The sequence below is a fragment of the Lathyrus oleraceus genome, chromosome 7 (genome assembly GCF_024323335.1).
Source record: "Lathyrus oleraceus cultivar Zhongwan6 chromosome 7, CAAS_Psat_ZW6_1.0, whole genome shotgun sequence".
NCBI classification, from domain to species: Eukaryota; Viridiplantae; Streptophyta; class Magnoliopsida; order Fabales; family Fabaceae; genus Lathyrus; species Lathyrus oleraceus.
This window is the reverse complement of record NC_066585.1, coordinates 545,565,131-545,583,709: the sequence shown is the minus strand read 5'-3', so window position 1 is coordinate 545,583,709 and position 18,579 is coordinate 545,565,131. Positions and strand designations below refer to the sequence as shown.

Here is an 18,579-nt window from a genome sequence, read left to right as displayed (position 1 = left end):
TGTAGTTGTCTCAAACCAAATATTTAATTGTTCTGCATACCATGTTATATAAGGTAAAAAAAAACCTTAATCCATGATGCTACGAAAGGTATTGATAACCCTTTTATCCTTCATGTGTTAGCTTGATGAAAAGGTTAAATTTCAACAAGAGTGAAAAGTATAAAATGGTATACTTTAAGAATTAGTTAAAGGTCTATGAAAGGAAGAATCTATTCTCACCTGATGAAAACACCCTTTTGTTAAATTGCAACCATCTTTAGTTTAAGGCTAAGAATCATATTCAAATCATGTTATAACAATCTATCATGTTTTGAAGAAAAGTTAAGAATCTTTAGTTAGATTATGACAAGAGAAAAAGTTTTCTTACGTTTTCTTGACCTTTATTGAATTACATAATACAAGGGAGCACCCTCATACTTTCCACCAAGTGGAATATCTTTTTCATTCTTAATACGCCTAGAGTTCAACAAATGGTTTTCTCTTCCTCATTTTCATTCTTTCATTGCCTTCTCATTTTATCATCAACATTTTCTCTAGGTGAGTATTTTGATTTATCTTAACAAAAATTACCTTTGATGTTTCATAGTGCAAGGTTAATCATTTTATATTAATGGACATATCTAATAATATGACGGTTAGATCGGGATCACAATTAGTATATTAGTGACGGTTAGGTCGAGACATATAGTATGTATTATAATGTAATTAGTATGCCAGTGACCGATAGATTGAGATTAGATAGTATGTCAGTGACCGTTAGATAGAGATAAGATAATACTTATCACGTATTCACACAATTAGTATGTCAATAACCGATAAATTGAAATAAAATAATACATATCACGTATTCGCACAGTTAGTATCTATTAAATTGTACGTGTCAAGATAATATAGAAAATAGAAATTTTTCATACTAAATTGTGATTTGTCCGTGAGCGTGAGCGTGTCAATTTTTGTACTAAATTGTGAGCGTGACAAATTTTTGTACTAAATTGTGATTTGTTCAAAATAATTCTTTAATGACATTTTATTTAATGCATTGTTTTGCATGACATGAGATTTCTAAGCCAACTTTCAAATTATCATGTGATGCAGTTTTAGGGAACAAAGCATTTATAGGAACATATGGAGTAAACTATGGTAGAGTAGCTGATAATCTACCTCCCCCAGAAAGTGTGGTTACACTTCTCAAAGCTGCAAAAATAAGAAATGTAAGAATCTATGATGTTAATCCTCAAGTCCTAACTGCTTTCAAAGGATCAGGAATAGGACTAAGTGTCTGTCTTCCTAACGAACTCTTAACCGACATCGGCGTTGGCGAAGACCGCGCCATGAATTGGATCAAAGACAATGTCCAACCCTATCTTCCAGGCACAAAAATTTGTGGCATTGCTATAGGAAATGAAATTCTAGGAGGAGGAAGTGTTGAGCTTTGGGAAGCTTTACTTCCAGCAGCAAAAAACATTTATAGCGCACTTGATAGACTCGGTTTAGCGCACGAAATCGAAGTTTCGAGTCCACATTCCGAAGCTGTATTTGCAAATTCATATCCTCCATCTTCATGCACATTTAGGGATGATATAATACCTTACATGAAACCACTTTTACAATTTTTTTCACAAATTGGAACACCTTTTTACATAAATGCATACCCTTTTTTGGCATATAAAAATGACCCTTCACATATTGATATAAACTATGCTTTGATGAATAAGAATCATGGAATTTATGATGCTAAGAGTAAGCTACATTATGATAACATGCTTGATGCACAAATTGATGCTTCTTATTTTGCATTGGAGAAATTTGGGTTTGATAAAATGGAAGTTATTGTTAGTGAAACTGGTTGGGCTTCAAAGGGTGATGATAATGAAGGTGGAGCAAATGTGAAAAATGCAAAGACTTATAATAAAAATTTGAGAAAGAAGTTACTTAAGAGAAAAGGAACACCTCATAGGCCTAAAATGTTGGTTAGGGCTTATATATTTGCTTTGTTTAATGAGAATTTGAAACCTGGACCAACATCAGAAAGAAATTTTGGATTGTTTAAACATGATGGAAGTATTGCTTATGATATTGGATTTACTGGACTTGTTCCTTCCTCAGCATCATCATCTTTCCTTTCCTTCAAGGTATGTAATCACAGTTTTTTTATTGGTCGTTTTTAGGGTTCGCAAAACGTGTTTGGTTTGCTGGACATGTGAGTTTTGTTCGAATTTTTTAGCAGAACGAGTCAATGTTTAAGGTCCATATCCTTTACCATGTTTGCTCGGCTCCATTTTTTAAGGGGTTTTGTGGGCGCGAATATAACATGAATTTTACAAAAAAAAATTATTGGGGCAGACAAAGGTTTAAGGTCTGCACCCTCGTCCTGTCCTGTTTTTTTTATGATACGGACATTAAGATGAATTTTACGAATTTTACGAATTTTTAGTTTTGAGGATGCAAGTCCTATCGAACTTGTTTCGCCCTTATTTTTTTTTTGGCTGAGCTAAAATTTTATGTTTGTACCTTCCATAATACATGTCATTTGTTGCCCCACTATTTTATCGGCTTTTGCGTGACGAATCTAAACGGGACGAGAATGTTGGTTTGGCTCTTCGATTTTAGTTAGTATCCTTATTGATTTTTAATAATTATAAATTGCAGGGTATTGGATCTTCATATGTGATGGTTTCTTCAAGTTGTATCGGAGTTCTTCTTCTTCTTATAGCATTGTAATAAATTAAAGATACAAGAGAATTGAATTAGTGATTCTTTGAACCATGTAACAATTTTTTAAACACGTTGAATGTATGGAAATTCCAAAGCAAATTGTTAGATATTTCATTGTATAGCTATTGTATAGTTGTATATTTTTATTTATTACTCCATTGGTTTTAAAATATATATCAGTTTTATACATGATATATAGATTATGAAAATAACTAATTTTTTCATGAGAAATAGGAAATTATGATTTACTTTAAAAAAAAAAAATTATTCAATAACTAGATTTGAAAATTAAAATTAATAAATGACTTAGACATAATAAAAATTCAAATTAATACTATTTTTCTTTCTTTGTGTAATTAATACCTTATTACATACAAACAATATATATAATAGTACACTTTTTTATCCAATCAAACATGCATTTTTTAAAGAGTTTTTTTCTATGTGAAGACTAACTTATTCAATTAAGTGAAATTACAATAAGTGACAAAGCTCACATAAATATTTTTAGAACGTCTAACACTACAAGAAAATGTAGAATTAACGACCAATATTTTACTACAAATTAAATCTATAGCTGATTCCATTTTAAGAATTTTTTTTTTAAATATCCAGAATTTTCAAAAAAATTTCAAAATTAACCATTTTTTCAAAATAATTACACAAATGGTCATTTTTGGCCAAAATTAACACCTAGGCGCCACCCTAGTTGGCGCCTACCCTTAATGGGTAGGGCAAGTCGCCACTAGGAGTGGCGCCTACACCCATTCCATTTTTTATTTTTTTTAATTTATAAATTTATATTTTTTATTAATTATATTAATTTATATTAACACATATATATAAATAAAATTATTTACAAGATATATATATATATATATATATATATATATATATATATATATATATATATATATATATTAATTTATATATATTAATTTATATATATATTAATTTTATATATATATATATATATATATATATATATATATATATATATATATATATATATATATTAACTTAATTTATAAGTAACTAATATTATTTGTAAATTTTGGAAAAAAAATAATTTATATACGTGTAAATAAATATTTATACACATGTAAATTAATATATATATATATATATATATATATATATATATATATATATATATATATATATATATATATATATATATATATATATATATATATATAAAGATATGATAGACAATATCTTTAAAGATAAAGATAAAGATATAAAGATAATAAACAGAAAATATTTTTATTTAAATAATAGACAAGACAAATATTACAAAGATATGATTAATCACATATGATGCGGTCCCTGGTACGATCCGCACGGGGGAGGTCTAATTACTCGCCTAGACGGTTCACGTGGTGGTGGTGCTTCCCTATTACCACCCCTTGCCCTAACGCGTCCCCTTGCCGTTTGCCGTTGTGGTTGGGTCGAAGTCCCTTCAGTGCTGTAGGAAAGACGGGTCCCCTCTGCCCCCTCAAAGCTTTGTCTCGGTGGGACAAACTGACTACTGCTGGGTGCGCCCTCGAATTGTGGTCTTTGGTAGTTTAGGGTTGAATCGGGTTGGCCAAAGTACAATGTTTGTTGTGGTGTATAGTAGTCCTGTTGGTAGTCCTCTTGTATACCCGTGTCGGGGCTAGGTGGAGGACTGGAAGAGCTCGGGACATTGTCATGATGGAAGTGCAGGCTAGGTGGTAGTGTTGGCATGCATTGGTGCAGACTAGGTGGGAGTTGTCTTGTCTTGGGGAAGACTTGGTGGAATCTGATGATGCAAAAATGTGACAAGTGTAAGGCATGCGTGGGAATCTTGCAGAATAGGTGCAGGCTAGGTGGTAGTGTTGGCATGCATTGGTGCAGACTAGGTGGGAGTTGTCTTGTCTTGGGGAAGACTTGGTGGAGTCTAATGATGCAAAAATGTGACAAGTGTAAGACATGCGTGGGAATCTTGCAGAATAGGTGCAGGCTAGGTGGTAGTGTTGGCATGCATTGGTGCAGACTAGGTGGGAGTTGTCTTGTCTTGGGGAAGACTTGGTGGAATCTGATGATGCAAATGTGTGACACGTGTAAGGCATGCGTGGGAATCTTGCAGAATAGGTGCAGGCTAGGTGTTAGTGTTGGCATGCATTGGTGCAGACTAGGTGGGAGTTGTCTTGTCTTGGGGAAGACTTGGTGGAATCTGATGATGCAAAGGTGTGACACGTGTAAGGCATGCGTGGGAATCTTGCAGAATAGGTGCAGGCTAGATGGTAGTGTTGGCATGCATTGGTGCAGACTAGGTGGGAGTTGTCTTGTCTTGGGGAAGACTTGGTGGAATCTGATGATGCAAAGGTGTGACACGTGTAAGGCATGCGTGGGAATCTTGCAGAATAGGTGCAGGCTAGGTGGTAGTGTTGGCATGCATTGGTGCAGACTAGGTTGCACTTGTCTTGTCTTGGGGAAGACTTGGTGGAATCTGATGATGCAAAGGTGTGACACGTGTAAGGCATGCGTGGGAATCTTGCAGAATAGGTGCAGGCTAGGTGGTAGTGTTGGCATGCATTGGTGCAGACTAGGTTGCACTTGTCTTGTCTTGGGGAAGACTTGGTGGAATTTGATGATGCAAAGGTGTGACACGTGGAAGGCATGCGTGGGAATCTTGCAGAATAGGTGCAGGCTAGGTGGTAGTGTTGGCATGCATTGGTGCAGACTAGGTTGCACTTGTCTTGTCTTGGGGAAGACTTGGTGGAATCTGATGATGCAAAGGTGTGACACGTGGAAGACATGCGTGGGAATATTATTTAAAATAAATAATCAGGTTGTTTAAAATAAATAATTAAGCTTAAATAAAATTGAATAAAAGAGGTTGTTTAAAATAATCAGGCATGCGTGGGAATATTATTTAAAATAATTAATCAGGTTGTTTAAACACATAATGGAAAAAAGAGGTAGTTTAGTATTGGAAGTGTGATATTCAGTATTGGAAGTTCAAGAAGTTTAAGTTTTTGGTGCAAGCAAAGCTAAAGCTGAGACTAAGTTCAGACTATGTGGAGAATACATTTGATGGATAGGCAGTAGACGTGTCAAAATTATTACATGCATGCAGTTCCACCTTGCCTGCAAGATTCTTGCATGCTTTACACGTGTCCAAGTTTTGCATGCGTTGCTCTTGGGGAAGGCTTGGTTTCTTGCATGCTTTACACGTGTCCAAGTTTTGCATGCGTTGCTCTTGGGGAAGGCTTGGTTGAAGACATGCATGCAAAGATGTGTCGGAATCTTGCAGTATAAATATGCACACACATTTTCACAAAGGTATTCACAATATCTTCACAACAATCTTCACAAAACCTTCACAATATCATCACAAAACCTTCACAAAACCATCACAATATCATCACAAAACCCTCACAAAACCTTCACAAAATCTTCACAAAACCTTCACAATATCTTCACAATATCTTCACAAAACCATCACAATATCTTCACAAAACATGTCATCTTCATCACAATACAAAATCAAAGCTCACGTCAATGGTGAGACTTATGAATGTGATATGTCTGGCTTCCTATTTAGAAACACCGAATGCACTCGGTTTTGTCTAAATAGAGGAGCTGACTTCTCTTATCTGAAAAGGAAGATTGAGTCCAAACTAAGACAACCCGTGTCCCAAATTTTTTATCAACAACCTTTTTTTTCCAGAAAATAACTCTGTCAAGTTTTATAAGTCATTGATACAAAATGACATGGAGACACAATACATGCTTCGTAACCATGAGTACTCTGGTTACGAATACATAGTGTTGTACATTGTGTTGGAACAACCTCAACCAACTCAGAATATTCAATCACAGGTTATTGATCCTGTGATTGATGACGAACAAGATGTTGAGCACCACGTTGAAGACGATGTGGTTGATGATGCTGAAGACGTGGTTGATGACTTGGTGAACCGTCATTCTGAAGACGAAGACCAAGTTCAAATACCTATAGCGCAACGCTACTCACCGCCTGCGCACTTCACAACACTTAACTTGGGCGAGGATGAGCCCTCATCAGATATGTTCTACAACCCATATATGAGGTCTGATGAGGACTTAAAGAAGGGTGACCAATTTCGGACCAAGGAAGAGTGTCTGTTAGCAATAAAGAACTGGCACTTGAAAAACTGTGTTGACTACGATGTCATCAAATCAAATCCGGAAAGATACGTTATTGTATGCAAAAATCCGGAGTGTGGGTATAGGTTGATGGCATCGTACAAGAAGAAACATAATGCATGGGTGATAGGGTTCATATCTCAAGCTCACATTTGCGTCAACACCAACATGGCACAGGATCATCGCAAACTTAGCCATGATATGATCTGCCATTCCATATTACCTCTAGTTGAGGCTGACCCGTCACTGAAGGTCAAAACAATTATCTCCCATTGTGTGGCTGTTTTCAAATATACACTGTCATACAGAAAGGCTTGGTTAGCGAAAACCAAGGCAATTGAACTGGTATACGGTAACTGGGAGGAATCATACAAACAACTACCACGCTACCTGGCTGCACTACGATTGTATTCACCTGAGACGGTTTCTATAATGGAGACCTTGCCGGCACAATCCCCTGACGAAACTCGTCTAGAAGGTAATGGAATTTTCCATAGACTTTTCTGGGCATTCCGTCCCTGCATCATCGGTTTCACATTCTGCAAACCACTTGTTCAAGTCGATGGAACTTGGCTGTATGGGAAATACAAAGGATCGTTACTGATGGCGGTCGCACAAGATGGCAATTCTAATATTTTCCCAATAGCCTTTGCATTGGTTGAAGGAGAAACGGCTGCTGCTTGGAGTTTCTTCCTTAAGAATCTCCGAACGCACGTGACTCCACAAGCTGGCATCTGTGTGATTTCTGACAGGCACGCTTCAATAGGCAGTGCATACAATAATCCAACAAATGGTTGGCATGACCCCCCGTCTACCCATGTTTACTGCATCAGGCATATTGCTCAAAATTTTATGCGGGAGTTCAAGGATAACTTCTTGAAGCAACATTTGATAAACGCGGGGTAATGATTAAACCAACCTGGATTCCAATACTACCGCCGGGAAATAGTGTTGGCAAATTCTGATGCAGGGAGGTGGATTGATAATATCGACAGAGCGAAGTGGACTAGATCATACGACGATGGGGTGAGGTGGGGCCACATGACAACAAATCTTGTGGAATCAATGAACGGCGTCTTTAAGGGCATACGTAACCTTCCGGTAACCGCATTGGTGAGTGCGACCTATTTTCGGATGGCAACGTTGTTCGTAACAAGAGGCAGGCGCTGGCATGAAGTGTTGCAGACGAGTCAGGTATATAGTGAGGCCTGCATGAAGTTTATGAGGCAGGAATCTGCCAAAGCCAGCAGCCATCGGGTTACGGAATTCGACCGCCATGGCCACACTTTTAGTGTCAAGGAAACAATTGACCACAACCAAGGGCTGCCCAAACAAGAGTATAGGGTCCTAATACCAGACCGTTGGTGCGACTGTGGTCAATTTCAGGCCTATCGTATGCCTTGTTCCCATGTCATTGCAGCGTTTTCACACAGCCACTTCGATGCATTATCGCTAGTGTCTCCCATCTACAAAGTTGCAACATTGCTCAATGTATACGACAATCCCTTTCCGGTGGTAGCATTGGAGGCGTATTGGCCAGAGTATGACGGGGAAATTGTTTGGCACAACGAATCGATGCGGCGGAATAAAAGTGGTCGCCCAAATAGCAGGCGCATTAGAACTGAAATGGACGTCGCAGAGAAAATGCAGAGGAAGTGTAGCATATGTAGACAACTAGGGCATAATAAGAACAAATGTCCATATCGTGGATCTACTTCCACAACTTAGTTTTCATATTCATAAATCTGTGTACCAATGCTATTTATCATTAAAGTTTACTTTTTATTCCAAATAGAAGATGACACTTGAACAACAAACACAAACATCTAACATTACAACACCAATTACCTGAGAAACAAAAACAAACACTGGAACAAAAACAAGTACTAAAACAAGAACAAGTACTAGAACAATAACAAATACAACAACAACATGACAGACAACCATTAAAATCTAAGAAATTACAACAGTTAACACTATATTGTCTGATCCATGCATCATTTGGATGCAATCAATGTCGCTTTCAACTTCAACCCACCAACGTATTGTTTCTCCAGTTTCAAATGAGAACCTTGTTCTAAGCCTCTGAATCCTTCTAATGACTTCACCAGGTTGGTAATCTCCCTCTAACCAACACATCAAGGACCTTTTTAGTTGGTCCAACGAACGGATGTTCCAAAATTTCATCTCCATTGGGGGTTTCAAAGGCGAAAAAATAACATGTCCATCCCTTTTTAAGATTACTTGTTCAGGATCCGGGCGCCTTGATGATGTTCGCTGCCATGACGACGGTCTTGGAGATGCCATGAACTCAACTTGATAGAGAAAGTGATAAGAAATAGTGGTGAAGAAAATGCAAGGAAATAACACTTTATTTATAGGAAAAGATCTGGGTTGTACACCAATGTAGTTAACCCTAATTAGTGTCGCACTTGATTAATTAGGGTTTCAATTAGGTCATAACTAACAAACTCTGATTATAACCGATCAATAAACCATAATTATAATTGATAAATTAACATTAACATGATTAACCCTAATTCTCCAAACAATTTATAAATAATAATATTTAGTTATAAATTAAATTAATATATATATATATAAATTTATATATATATATATATATATATATATATATATAATATATATATATATATATATATATATATATATATATATATATCTTGTAAATAAATATTTATATATATTAATTTACATTTGTATAATATTAATTGTTTATAAATTAAATTAGTATATATATATATTAAATTAATATATATAAAAATTAATATATATATCTTATAAATAATTTTATTTATATATTTGTGTAATATAAATTAAATAATTTTTAAAAAATATAAATTTATCAAATATCAAATATTTTAAAAAAAAAAAATTAAAAAAAAAATAAAATTGGAATGGGTGTAGGCGCCACTCCTAGTGGCGACTTGCCCTACCCATTAAGGGTAGGCGCCAACTAGGGTGGCGCCTATGTAGTAATTTAGGGCAAATTTTGCCCATTTGTGTAATATTTTTGAAAAAATGGTTAATTTTGAAATTTTTTTAAAATTTCTGGATATTTAAAAAAAAAATCCCATTTTAAAAGACAATTATTTAATTAAATTACACATAGAACTACCACCTATTCACTTAAACACTTACATATACTATTAATGTGTATGTTTTATTTAACAAGTACTTACCATCTTCTATTATTATTATTATATGATTATTATTATTATTATTATTATTATTAATTATTATTATTATTATTATTATTATTATTATATTATTATTATTATATTATTATTATTATTATTATTATTAGTATTATTTATTATTATTATTATTATTATATTATTATTATTATTAATTATTATTATTATTATTATATATTATTATTATTATTATTATTATTATTATTATTATTATTATTATTAGTAGTATTATTATTTTATTATTATTATTTTATATTATTATTATTATTATTATTATTATTATTATTATTATTATTATATTATTATATTATTAGTATTATTATTATTATTATTATTATTATTATTATTATTATTATTTTATTATATTATTATTATTATTATTATTAGTATATTATTATTATTATTATTATATTATTATTATTATTATTATTATTATATTATTAGTATTATTATTATATTATTATTATTATTATTTATTATTATTATTATTTTATTATTATTCTTATTATTTATTATTTTATATTATTATTATATATTATTATTATTCTATTTTATTATATTATTATTATTAGATATTATTATTATTATTATTTATATTATTTATATTATATTATTATTATTATTATTATTATTATTATTATTATTATTATTATTATTATATTATTATTATTATTATTTTATTATTATTATTATTATTATTATTATTATTATTATTATATTATTATTATGTATTATTATTATTATTATTATTATTTATTATATTATATATTATTATTATTATTATATTATTATATTATTTATTATTATTATTATTTATTATTTTATTATTATTATTATATTATTATTATTTATTATTATTATTATTATATTATTATATTATTATTATATTATTATTATTATTATTATTATTATTTATTATTATTATTATTATTATTATTATTATTATTATATTATTATTATTATTATTCTTATTATATTATTATTATTATTATATTATTATTATTATTATTATTTTTAAGATTATTATTATTATTATATTATTATTATTATTATTATTATTATTATTATATTAGAATTTAAGTTACATTAGTTTTTTTTCAAATAACAAAAGTTATATATAATTTTTTTTTAATTTATTAATATATTTTCTATCTATTGTTTATAGGCTCAATATATCATATACTATATCCCATGATGTTCACCTCGTTCTGCATCTTCCACCGTTCTTTCCACCTCCGACTCCGATCGACTTTGGTTCTTTGTTAGTGGCAGAGTTGGTCTCCGATCAACCTCATTTTTTATATGCAGTCTATTAAAATAAGCAACCACAAAGTTGGTGAAATTTAGAATGAGTAAATTTGTGTGTGTGTGTGTGCGTGCGTGTGTGTGTGTGTGTGTGTGTGTGTGTGTGTGTGTGTGTGTGTGAGAGAGAGAGAGAGAGAGAGAGAGAGAGAGAGAGAGAGAGAGAGAGAGAGAGAGAGAGATTTTATTAACTAGGGTGAAAGTGAACTCTTCACACTTATATACAAGTTGCACAATGATTGAAATATAAATTGATCAAGTTCAATAGCAGAAAACACAAAAACTCGGGGCTGTAACCGGTTATGCCAAAACAGGTAACCGGTTACACCTGACATTGAAATTAAATCAAATTAATTCAGCTTCAGTGGTAACCCGTTACAACATTTATGGTAACCGGTTACCCCTATGAAAACTTCACTTTTTTGATACTGTAATGCATGTTAGCTCCAGCTGTAACCAGTTACACACCAATGGTAACCGATTATAGCACATGAAATACTTCATACACTTCAACACACCACCTGCAAGTCCACCAAGCCCAAAACTCTTCTTCAACCTCTTGAATACATCATTTGTGACCCCTTTTGTCAGCAAATCAACAACTTGATCCTCACTTCTGCAATATTCCAATCGTAACGTTCCATCACTAACATGTTCCCTCAAATAATGAAACATCATCTCAATATGCTTGCTCCTCCCATGTGATATTGGATTCTTAGCAAGATTAATCACGGAAACATTGTTAACAAGAGTGTGACAGCCTCACCCTCACTACTGTTCAGCTCCTGAAATAGATTCATAAGCCATACAACTTGACACACGCATAATGAAGCAACAATATACTCGGCCTCAAAAGATGTGAGTGCAACTACCGGTTCCTTCTTCGAACACTAAGAGATTGGTGTCGTACCAAACATAAATATGTATTCAGTTGTAGACTTTTGATCATCCTTATCTCCGAACCAGTTAGAATCAATAAAATCGAGCAAATTGCATTTCTTGTCCGTATCCGCTGCGGGAAAGAGTATTATGCAACCAATAGAACCTTTGACATAACGCAATATCCTTTTGTCTGCTGCCATAGGAGACACCTTTAGTCTCTTCATGAATCTATTTACAATACCGACACTAAACGCTAAGTCTGGTCGCGTATTGCATAAGTAACGTAAAGATCAAATCAACCTCCTATATTGAGTTGAATCAACATCTTTATCATCCTTATTCTTAGACAATTGCAACCTTGGTTCAGCTGGAGAAATGACATGATTGCAAAGCTCCATTTTACTTTTTCAATATCTCAAGAGCATGTCTCCTTTGATGCATGGACAATTCCAATTTTGACTTGTGAAACTCAATCCAAAGAAAATAAGTCATGAGACCAAGGCCCATCATCTCAAATTCATGCATAATTCACTCTTGAAATTTGAAATGCACTCACCATTGTTGTGTGTGATCAATAAATCATCCACATATAGACAAAGGATGATTACTAATTCACTAGCATTCGTCTTCAAAGTAATGATTATTTGAGATACTTTAGATTGTTAGATAAAGTTTGTAAGTTGAATGGATATGTTTGAATCGTGAATGTAATCAATTTCCTAATAATATTTCAAGCACTCTCAAAATATCTTAGAGTCAACGCACACGAATACCCATGATAATTTAGCCTATAATCGAGTTTGCAAAAGACGAATGAAAACCTCAAATGTATGAAAGATGAAAATCTGAAATTTACAATAAAGAGGATATTTAATGTTGTGTTATTCTGAATCTGAAATGACCTATTTATAGGCTAAGTAATGTTATTTCACATGGTTATGAGTCTTTCGACCCTTTCAACCGATAAGGCAACACTTAACACTAAGTGTTTTAACTTTTCATCTTTTACCAACTATTGCAACATTTCACAAAGCGTTGTCATTTCCAAATTCTAAAATAGTAAACTCAAGCAATGACCACAACCGCGAGTCATCCGATTGTTCTGATGCGTCGTATCAAGTGCTCAAGTCCCGCCTACGAGCCGCCACTAGTGCCTCTACGCGCTCAGTCCTAGTCCCGGAGTCGGCGTAACACCATCGAATAAAGAGAATGTGAAGGTGACAAATGACACAAGACTTGAGACCACCACACTGATCCACCTGACATTTTATACTATTTAACATCTTTGTTGAGTTAATATAATTATATATAAAAATCATTAAAGCGAGTTAAACTTTATATATGCGACTATTTCTCATACACTGAGTGTTCATTTACTTGTAAATTTTCTTATCATTAAGTAAATTTTCTTATCATTTTAAAATACACTAATAATCATTAATGATTATTAATTGTATCATAACCAAGAGTCATACAATCACTTTTATATTGGTTTCAGGTGAAACAAACCTACAATGAATGAGAACAAACTTAAATAATGAGGTTATCCATGAAGAGCTATGGATTTGATTGAGAAGATGAAAAGAGACTATGGTTTAGTATTTAGATTTTATTTTTCTCGGTAGTAAGTTCTAGGGTCGTATTTTGATATTTATATACTATGTATTTCAATTTAGTAAGGTAAAACTAGTCCAGTACATCATCTCCATTTTTTTAATGGTTTTTGTGCATATGTTTCAAATCAACCTCTGAAATGGTCGAGATTCTTGCTCTCAGTTTTGCTTGAATTCAAATAAACCTCTTGGTTATTCGAATCGATATTCCTGTATTTGTTTAAAAATAAACTAATGATTAGAATCAATAAATAAATTATTTGAATTAATTAATATTTTTACTAAATTGATTCAAACCAAAACAAAAGAGATACATTTTTATAAAAAAAAATTGAGTTGAAGAGAATTTGATGGTTTATAAAAATATTAACAAACCAAAGAAAGTGAAACATAAATAAAAACCATAGATGTTTTGCACCACAATAGTAAATTGATGTCACACCATTGTGTTAAACTTTCCCTCTCCACATTGAAATCAGTCATTAAAACTTATACATTGATCTCACCAAATAACGCTTGATTCCTCCCTCCAAACAACTTAATCCTCTTCATTTTATTTAAAATTCATCATTCTAAACTCAATATTTAACTTATTTAATTAAATGGGATATATAATAACTTATTAGAGAATTTCTTTTAAATGACTTTTTTCATAAAAGTATGTTAAGTAAACTCAACTTTGAGCAATTATGACTAATTCCCTACATATAATTTATGCAAATTTAAATTGGTACATGTTTATGTGGATTCATAGACGATCACTGTATGAATTTCAAAAAGTTTAAAGAGAAAATAATTCAAATTGTTTGATTGATATTTTTTTTTATTTGAAAAATTAATGCAAAACTATTTTACATTAATCGTGCATATTCTACTTTTTTTTTCAATATATTTTTATAAATTTAGTATTATTGAAATTCGTGCGTCTTCAAATTGATAGACTACTCGGTCTATTGACTCTAATAGTATATTATAGAAATAAATCATCATTTTTTAAAATTGTATATTTCTCTCTTTATAAACTCTTATGAAATTTTATATCTTTTTTCTACCTAAGAATTAATTTTCTTCAATAATTTCCTAGAGTTGATAAATCGTTTAAACTTGTTATATTTCTACTATTTGAATTGGATTTTGATGCGTAGATTGATATACAAAATTTATTTATTTGAAGCATGTATTGAATTTTGAAAGATATAAATATCCACCATTAACCATTTTATTAATCTCATACAATAATGGACCGATAAATGTGAAAAAAAGAAGGAAAAAAAATTAAAATGTCTTGAAAAGGTCATTAAACTTTTAAGTGAGTAATATTTTTGGTTTAAAATAAAAATCTTAAATAAAACAGAAGAACAACCAATTCCTCAATCTTCTGCAGTAGGGTGCACCGAAGTCTCGACCATCCCATTATCAAAGAAATTCTCACCGTTGATTTGATCCAGTACCAAAACCAATCCCATGGCAAAGGACACATCAAAATCAGGTTGAACGCAAAGCATGAACACTTCTTTTCCAAGCATAACATTGGTGGTGGGGTCCACTTTACGACGAATCTCAGCCACTAATTTTTTTGTGGCGTTGAAAATCTTACAACATCGTTGTGGGAAGCACCCTTCAATGAAGTACTCCACACCGGAATTATCGTGTACTTCCACAGTTATGGTTGTTCGTGACCGTCCGATTATTGAGGATCTTTTTACATTAAAAATAGGTTTATCACCGTCCTTTCTCTCTCCTTTGAACCCTTCCCATCGTTGATGAAGGCTAGGTTTCTGCTTAACAAATAATTAACATGTTAACTCTATAAATTTACTCAACAACTTGAATAATTATTTGGATTAAAAATTCATATGATAATTCTTTTAAAGAATGAATAAATTTTAAAATATTAAGATTATAAATAAAGAAATTGTTACATTTCAACAAAATGATATAAAAAAAATATTTTTATTTTTTTATTTTTTGAAAGTAAATATTTATTTTTTAGTTTCATTTATCTCAAACAAATATAAACAGCATGCACATTATTTTCTTTTCACCACGCTTTGTTAAAATTTGGTGAATGGTTATTAACGATTTATAATCCAACCGATAGACTATAATAACGTATTAGAGTATGCAATTTTTTTTAAACAACCAAACTCAAATATTATATATATATATATATATATATATATATATATATATATATATATATATATATATATATATATATATATATATATATATATATATATATATATATATATATATATATATATATATCTTAATACATAATTGTATGTATGTGGATTGTGTCTGAGTCATACTCACATATCTGATCAATAATGTATGGTTGTTGCTTTATATAAAAGTTTTTTTAACTCTATTTCTTATAAATTTTAGATTTTCTCAATAAAATTTGAAGATATTGTGCTTAGTTTATAAACTATTATATTTATATTGTGTATCTAAAACAATATATAAACAGAAAGAGAAACATGTTTTTGGTATAATTTATTTTTATTCTAATTGTATCCTTAGAAACTTCTAAAGGGTTATTTCAATTATATAACTTATTTTTCCCATTTTTATTTTAACTTCTCTAGACATTTTTTCTCTATAATAATTTATTTCTCTCATTTTTATTTTAAAATTAATAAATATTTTTCTCACCCTCAAATGTCTCCGCCCCATTAAGAAACGTGTATTTACATAAATTTTTGCATTTTTAGGCTTAAAAAGTGCAGTGCCTGCGGGCTTTCTCCGCTCCGCCCTCACTTTTTTGCAGGACAAATCTAAATTTTAGACCCGCATCCTCAACTATGACCGTTCCGTCGCGTCCCATTTTTTTCGGGCTTTTGCGGGGCGGGCCTAAACGGGGCGGACATGCCCGTTTGCCACCCCTAAACAAGATACATAATATCTTGTCGAATACATGGTATAGAAAATAATATTAAAAATATCATTTATATTTTCACGATACTTATTAAAAAAACGCATATATATGATAGTTGTTTAATATCCTAATGGTTAATCATAATAAATTAATCTAATAATAATAATAATATAATAATAATTTTATTCATTAAATTATTTTATTGTATATAAAAAGTTTTTTTTTTACAATTTTTTCTAACTTTGAAAGGTAGTTGGGGTAGAGTATGCTTGATTTTCAATCCAGAGCTGTTAACTGTTTGTTCAACAATAAATTATAATAAATCTCTTATTTCATCTTTAGTTAATCCGATTTTATCATATTTTTTTAAAGAAGAAAGGTTCGGTGAGTAGACTCAGTGAGTGAACTCGGAAAGTTAACTCATACAGATACCTAACAACATACGAAATCCTACTCGGTGAGTCAACTCAGAAACAGATGAAAATGAATTGCAGAAAAAGAACAAAGGCTATCATAATGGATGCATACCTTTCGACGCAAGGTGAGAAGAGAACGACCATGAGGATTCATGAGAACAAGTTCTTCCTTATCACGAGTGTGAGGTCCATACGAGTCGAATCGGAAAACGAGTTGTCCCTTACAATCGTACACGACAAATCCATCACCAGTGAAGAACCGAGACGTTTTCAGAACAGTGAGTCGCGTCTCTTCTTTGTAAAGATACTCGTCTTGAATAACTAACTCTTCATTACTCATCATTTTCTTCTTCAGAAAATATATCTACACACTTTTTGATGGGTTATTGAAGAATTGTTGAAAGTGGAAGATGAACAAGAGAAAGCGTTGAGAGAAATGAATCTGTGAAAGAGAAGTAATAGAGTGAGTCACTTTAAATAGAGAACTTTTGAGATCTGCTTTTTAAATTTGTGCTGTAAAAGGGTTTTCGTGTTTTGTGTTAGAAACGTGTTTTTGTGTTAAATGGAAAAGGAATATTAAATGAGTTGGGTTAGGATTGTAAAGGGGAATCTATGCCCAAAAAAGAAAAATTGTAAAGATGGAGAGATACTTTAATAGATGCTACTTTCTGTTTATGAAAAAAATAAATTCTTAAATAGATAAGTATATGAATAATACACATTTCATATTTAAATAGATAAGTGTATGGATATTTTATTTTTTTATCTTTTTAAAAAATTATTTTATTTTTAAAAAAATTTCTTTAAAGAAAACCTTTCACATTTTATACCAATCTTATTTAAACATTTCATATTTAAATTTCTTCAATAATCTAGACCTCACTTCAACAATTCTACCATTCAACCAACTAATTTGTCATTCCTCTGACCAACAAATGTCTCTCTTCCCACTTGATCGTCGACCGCTCTTTCACCATAACTCACCATCACAATATCTTTTATTTTTTTTGATTAAAAATGAAAAGTATGAATATTATGTTTGAATGTTATTATATTTGGTAAAAAAGAAGGAAATTAAAGGGATGCAATTTTGTTGTTAAATTGAGAGTGAATTTTATGGATGTTATATGATAATAACTTTGTGTTTTTAAAAGAAGTTGAAAATATTTTTTTTCAAGAAAAAAAAAGTCATCTATAAATATTCACGGATATCTTGAAACCCACATATTACCCACTTAGAAGATACCCAAATAGATATGGGATGAATACCGATATCATATTTATCCAATGAGACGTGCACGAATATCATAATACTCATCCCATGGATATCCATTTACATTCCTAATTTCACTTTAACAATTCCACTGTCCAACTAACTAGTATCGCTCCTCCTT

General features: G+C 31.4%; 2 protein-coding genes across 2 annotated transcripts; one reads left to right on the top strand and one right to left on the bottom strand.

Moving 5' to 3' along the window:
* The first annotated feature begins 372 nt into the window (after window positions 1–372).
* LOC127106714 (glucan endo-1,3-beta-glucosidase 14) lies at window positions 373–2,868 on the top strand. Its single transcript, XM_051044019.1, has 3 exons — window positions 373–537; window positions 1,096–2,132; window positions 2,650–2,868. Exons 1-3 carry the CDS (start codon window positions 471–473, stop codon window positions 2,719–2,721), a joined length of 1,176 nt encoding a protein of 391 aa, XP_050899976.1. The 5' UTR covers window positions 373–470; the 3' UTR covers window positions 2,722–2,868.
* A 12,197-nt stretch (window positions 2,869–15,065) lies between these two features.
* On the bottom strand, window positions 15,066–17,806 carry LOC127106713 (protein LURP-one-related 5). Its single transcript, XM_051044018.1, has 2 exons — window positions 17,298–17,806; window positions 15,066–15,663 (listed from the first exon to the last, which is right to left on the bottom strand). Exons 1-2 carry the CDS (start codon window positions 17,526–17,528, stop codon window positions 15,256–15,258), a joined length of 639 nt encoding a protein of 212 aa, XP_050899975.1. The 5' UTR covers window positions 17,529–17,806; the 3' UTR covers window positions 15,066–15,255.
* Between the last annotated feature and the right edge of the window lie 773 nt (window positions 17,807–18,579).

What these genes read in the sequence shown, in the direction of transcription:
- LOC127106714 (XM_051044019.1), top strand. Translation starts at nt 471, where the DNA reads ATGGTTTTCTCTTCCTCATTTTCATTCTTTCATTGCCTTCTCATTTTA. An exon ending in ATCATCAACATTTTCTCTAG is followed by an intron (nt 538 to 1,095) that starts GTGAGTATTTTG and finishes CATGTGATGCAG; the next exon opens with TTTTAGGGAACAAAGCATTT. An exon ending in CATCTTTCCTTTCCTTCAAG is followed by an intron (nt 2,133 to 2,649) that starts GTATGTAATCAC and finishes TATAAATTGCAG; the next exon opens with GGTATTGGATCTTCATATGT.
- LOC127106713 (XM_051044018.1), bottom strand. Translation starts at nt 17,528, where the DNA reads ATGATGAGTAATGAAGAGTTAGTTATTCAAGACGAGTATCTTTACAAA. An exon ending in TTCTCACCTTGCGTCGAAAG is followed by an intron (nt 15,664 to 17,297) that starts GTATGCATCCAT and finishes TTTGTTAAGCAG; the next exon opens with AAACCTAGCCTTCATCAACG.